The sequence below is a fragment of the Malania oleifera genome, chromosome 13, assembly GCF_029873635.1.
Source record: "Malania oleifera isolate guangnan ecotype guangnan chromosome 13, ASM2987363v1, whole genome shotgun sequence".
Lineage (NCBI taxonomy): Eukaryota > Viridiplantae > Streptophyta > Magnoliopsida > Santalales > Ximeniaceae > Malania > Malania oleifera.
In genome coordinates, this window is record NC_080429.1 from 44,845,582 (window position 1) to 44,850,833 (window position 5,252).

Sequence of the window (5,252 nt, forward strand, 5' to 3'; positions counted from 1 at the left end):
GATGGGGTCTCTAATAGTAGTACCACTTGTCACTACCACCCTCTTTTAAGGCTATTGATCTCTTAAGTTCCTATATCGGAATTTTATGGTTGACCAAGATTAGATATTTCCATTTAAATATGTATTTTGTTTACAACATCTTCTCTTGTTAAATCCAATTTAAATACAATTGAATTCAGTGTCTTTTTTTTTTTAAGGAAAATATTATTATGGTTTTGGCAAGCATTTATTAAGAAAGCATTTAAGTCTAAGGAGAAACATCATCTTGAATCAATCTAGCAAGCAAACAACTTAGCACAAAGTGCCTAAGAAAAATATCCAAAATTTTGACACTAAATGGGAAAAACTAAGAATGATCTACTGCATTTTTAATCCCAAGAATTCTCTCTCGATGCTTTAGTTCTTGCTGTTTTACAAGGCTTCTGCATAAATATTTCACATGAATTTCTGTCAAACTACAGATTCTTCAGCTTGCTTTCCCTTCATGTCCCCTTCACCAGTGTTGCCATCAATTCCTTTGTACTTGTACCACTTGGCACAAACAAGAAAATACCCCAAATTTAAAAGCTCCAAAGCAGCAATCAGGTAGTAGAAGTAATCAAGTTTCCCTTTGTTAAGATCTTCTGCCAACCAATTTCCTGTTGCATTGCCCTTGGTCATTTGATGAACAATTGAGACTAAGAAACCACTCAAGTAATTAGACCCTGAGATGCCTGCCAGCAAGAAAGCTGCACCGATGCTCCTCATGTTTTCCGGGAACTGCTTGTAGTAGAATTCTGTTTGACCCACAATAGCAAATGCTTCAGACAACCCTCCTATGGCTAGTTGAAATAGTAGCCATTGACCTGACATGGAAGAAATGGCACCCTTTCTTGGTTCGATGCCCATTGTTGGCTTAGTATGTGCCAAAGTTCTTCTATGCTTCTCAACCCAAGCGGATACTAGCATGGTGACCACTGAGAGAACCATGCCAACACCTATCTTTTGGAGGATGGTGATGCCACCTTCTTTTCCTGTGTACTTTCGAATAAATGGGACTATGATTTGGTCGTAAATGGGTATCCAGATAGTGAGGCTGAGCATGGCGAAAGCAATATATGATGCTGCTGGGATTTTGAAATTGCTGTTGCCGATGCGTCTATCGGACTGCAGGGCTTGGAAAACTACATATGTTTGCTGTTGGACGATCGCGATATGGTATATATTGCCTGCGAACCATATGGGAATCACTCTTATCAAACATTTTACCTCTTCCACTTTCTGCATACTGCAAAGTCTCCGTGGATTTGCAGCTGATCCATCTGGGTTGAGTTTGTCATTGGCGGTTTTGATTGCGCCTTTGTCAAGGAATCTGAAAAAAAAATGAATATTGTTAGTTCATAGCCTATGATAATCATATACTAAATGCAAGTCTGCAAGCAAATAGAGCTATCTTTTCCCGCTAATTACGAATTAATGCACACTTTTATTTTTTTATCTTTTGCTTATACAGGTAATGGCAATGATGCCAATCAATCACATGGGGAGGCTAACATATTTGTTTATCCGGTCATTGGGAGGAACAAAATCTATTTTCTGCAATATCATCATCAAAAGGCGTCATTAGCAGTTTAACTGGCATCTTCAACCAGCACTGCTTTCGTCATTTTTCTAGATTGCGCGAGTCTTACAGATTTTTTACATTGGAAACAACTCGCTGTTTCAAATGACCACAATAAGATATTTGTTTTCGCATAAATGATAGCCCACTTGAACAATTGACTCATTCATGACAGGTACCATAATCTGCCTTTTTTACATCAACAAAATTAATTTTATTCTTTTAATTAATGAGAAATTAACAAGAGAAAAGCTGATATCATGTGCCTCCTAGGTGGGGAGAGAACCCTTGTTGCACAAATACGCATGCCGAAGGTTTAGTTGTGGTGTACAATCTTCAGAATTAATGTTTGGTGGGGTTATGGGGATGGAGGTGGAGAGAGTGGCTTATTTGGCCTCGAAAATGGTGTGCAATTTTGCTACATTAGCTAAAAATACCTAGGTTTGCCTTAATCCTTTAACCCAAGATTATCAAGCAACCTAGGTTTGTCCCACTGTGTCTGTGCGTCTTCTCTAAAGCACTGGGTGAACTTATTCATAAATATCACGACTTAATTTTTGGCTGATGGGGGCTAGCAAGAATGCAACTTCTTGTGTATATCTGTTTGGATTGAGGAATATCCTCTCAATCACAGTTAATTGATTCAAGCAGACGGTGGAAATGTTCCATGTTTGTCAAAATGTCTCAAAAAGATTTCAGCTTTGAAGTTCCTAGGATCAGTTCATAAGATGTGTGTGAGCAAGCGTGGAAGGAAGATTGAGGATGCTCCTTTCGTACACAACGAACCCTACTTTGTGGCTGATGGGTTGGCAAGAATGAGACTTCATGAGTGTATCTGTTTGGATTGATTATCCCCTCAATCAGAGTTAATTGATTCGTGGAGACAAAGGACATGTTCCATGTTTGTCAAAATGTCTCACAGATGTTTTTGCTTTCAATTTCCTAGGCTCTATTCATAAGATGTTGATGCCTACTCAGCAGTCCTTCCCACTGAGTTAGTGTGATGTTATGTGCTGCTGCTTCCTCCCAATCTGGTTTCAAAGCTGCTTCTAAACAAAATCTTTTTTCGATATTTAAGTTTATAGTCATGTTCAATACTCTCTGTTGTAGCTAATGACAATGGATTGGGGTTTCTGTGTGGGATTATCTTGTTGTGTCCAGAGGGGTTCTTGAGGGTTTTTTGGTGTTCTCTGTGCTCAACCTTTAGCAGTTCATCTCAGTAAGAAACATGCTTCTTTTTTGGCTAATGAGGGGTCAAAGACATACTCTGGGGTATGTTTCAAGGATCTTGTTACTCTATATAACTCAATTGAAGGCCAAAACAAGTGAAAATAAGCATACAGTGAGTACTTCTAAGTGTTAAATAACTTAAGCAATAGCAATGGAGACCATGGCAGGGAAGAGCCCTCTCGGCCAATGGAATGTTTCTAAAAGTGGCAAGCTTGAAGTTGCAGGGTCTAAGAAGATACAACGTCAACATTAAAGGGGATTAAGTCAAAAACTTGAAAGAGCATGACAAGTAAATGCAGGAAATAGGGTTTTGGTTACCTAAATTGATGTGTGTGAGCAAGCTTGGAGTTGATAGAACTGGTGGGAATATGGTTAAAAAGGGAGACACAAGGCTGCTCCGGTAACTTCAATTTCCTCTTTTTTACTGCCGCCACTATGACCTGTGCCACACTTGTCAAGGGACTACCCTCCGGCTTCACTTTCACAAATATTTTTGTGCCCGCGAAGAAGAATGCACATGATAAGAACATTAGAAATGCAGGGATTGCTAGCCCTATAGTCCAGTTCACATTGGATTGCACGTACACGATGATTGTCAAAGATATCATCATTGCAAAAGTGTAGGTGAAGTAGTACCAATTAAAGAAGCTGCTGATTCCTCTCTTCCCAGATTCAGTTTCGGGATTGAATTGGTCAGCTCCGAAGGCCAAATTACACGGTCGGATGCCACCAGCACCGATCACCAGCAGTCCAAACCCACTTAGCAGAAAAGCCATCTGCCCTGGTGTTGGCCCTATGCACTGCCCACTCTCTTGTGCGTGACACTCAGGAGGATGCAACTTCGATATGGCTGCCGTTAGAGTTATTACAAGCATCCCCTATAACAAAAAGAAAGAAAGGAATTGCACAATTATATTCTGTTGTTGCTAACTATGGTTCTTCATGAGGTCAGCTGAGTAGTTTCGTTCTCATTTAGATTTTTGAAAGAGCAAAGTCATGGTTGACATGGAACAAACTCAAAAACCCAACTAAAAAACCACGTAATGAACTTCTTATGGAATGCAAGCTGCTGAAACCAAAAGATTTGTTTGGTAGGCAAGAACAGAATGGAATGGAATCGAGTTTGTTTTTATAATTTTTTACATATTCGTTGTACGATTTTTCATTTTATTCCACTTCTAATTCACTCCATTCCAGCCTACCAAAAGATTAGTTCTAATCCAAGTGATTGCCTTCTCAGTAAAAGTATTCAGCATATGGCTTAGCTTTTCTTGTTTCTTTTTCATTGCTGCAGATGTATTGAACATTAAAGATGGTGGATAATAGTACTAGTCGTATTACCAAAAATGAGGAGACCGAAGCGAATCCGACCGTCTTATAACGACCATAGTAAGTGTCGCAGAGGAAAGCACCCAGCAGGGGACTCAAGGTGCAGGTTCCATTGAAGGTGTTCACAAGTGTTGTGGCTGTGACGCTCTTCATGTTGAAGATGGTAGTGAGATAGATCAAGAGGTTGGACGAGGTGCCAATAGTCCCCAGCTTCTCAAAGGTCTCATTCCCTGCATCATTAATCAGCTCAAATCACATTTTAGATATCATTCCCCTGCACGATTAATCAATTCATTTCCACATTCTAGATCAAGTAAAAAAGCAGAACTTCTGTCATCTTTTGCTCTTACCTATGACAAATGGCATGGCTTTAATTCCCCTGTACTTGACCTCGGGTGCTTTACCGGTTGTAGCAGCTTTCTCTTTCTTTTCCATGGTTCCCATTTCCAGCGAAGAAGTTTTCCCCTCTTCCATTTTTCCTCTGGTATGCTGTACTCTATTCTCAAGGAGAAATAGTTCATCTTCTGTCCTGAAGTACTTACTATATATAGCTAGATGAGGAAATGAGCACGTGCACGCACACGCAAACACATATATGAATGCTATATTGTCCTACTAACCAGGACCCTACAGCAAATTTTACTGGTACGTGTGTGTTGCGTGTTGGCCATTGCTTTGCAAAGGTTTGATTAAATGAATTAACGCAAGAAGATGCAGAGAAGGATGCGATACTCTACTTCAGCAGTTGATAATTCTAAACTCACGTGGTGGTCCGCAGTGAGTTGTGAGAAAGCTAGTCTGACTCAACCACCTCCAATTTTTTCTCATTGGCTTTACAAAATAAAATAAATAAGGGGGGCCGAAGCCCTTGAATCATTGAACGCTGGACCGCGTGATGAATGAGGTGAGCCCAAACCGGCCATTAGAGTTTTTTCCGGTTTTATTATTAATTTAAAATAAAATATTAAATAATACTCCGTTTGAGAAAAATTTTCCCACATAATCTCGCAAATTGATGGTGTGAGATTTAACAAATTTCATAGAATCAAACTGCGAGATTTAAGGAGTTTTGTACAGAGTCAATTGACGCGTG

At 39.6% G+C, this 5,252-nt stretch overlaps 1 protein-coding gene across 1 annotated transcript; it reads right to left on the reverse strand.

The window, feature by feature from the left end:
- Nucleotides 1-240: 240 nt before the first annotated feature.
- On the reverse strand, nucleotides 241-4,977 carry LOC131146509 (protein NRT1/ PTR FAMILY 2.9-like). Its single transcript, XM_058096143.1, has 4 exons — nucleotides 4,510-4,977; nucleotides 4,172-4,389; nucleotides 3,149-3,708; nucleotides 241-1,351 (listed from the first exon to the last, which is right to left on the reverse strand). Exons 1-4 carry the CDS (start codon nucleotides 4,631-4,633, stop codon nucleotides 451-453), a joined length of 1,803 nt encoding a protein of 600 aa, XP_057952126.1. The 5' UTR covers nucleotides 4,634-4,977; the 3' UTR covers nucleotides 241-450.
- Between the last annotated feature and the right edge of the window lie 275 nt (nucleotides 4,978-5,252).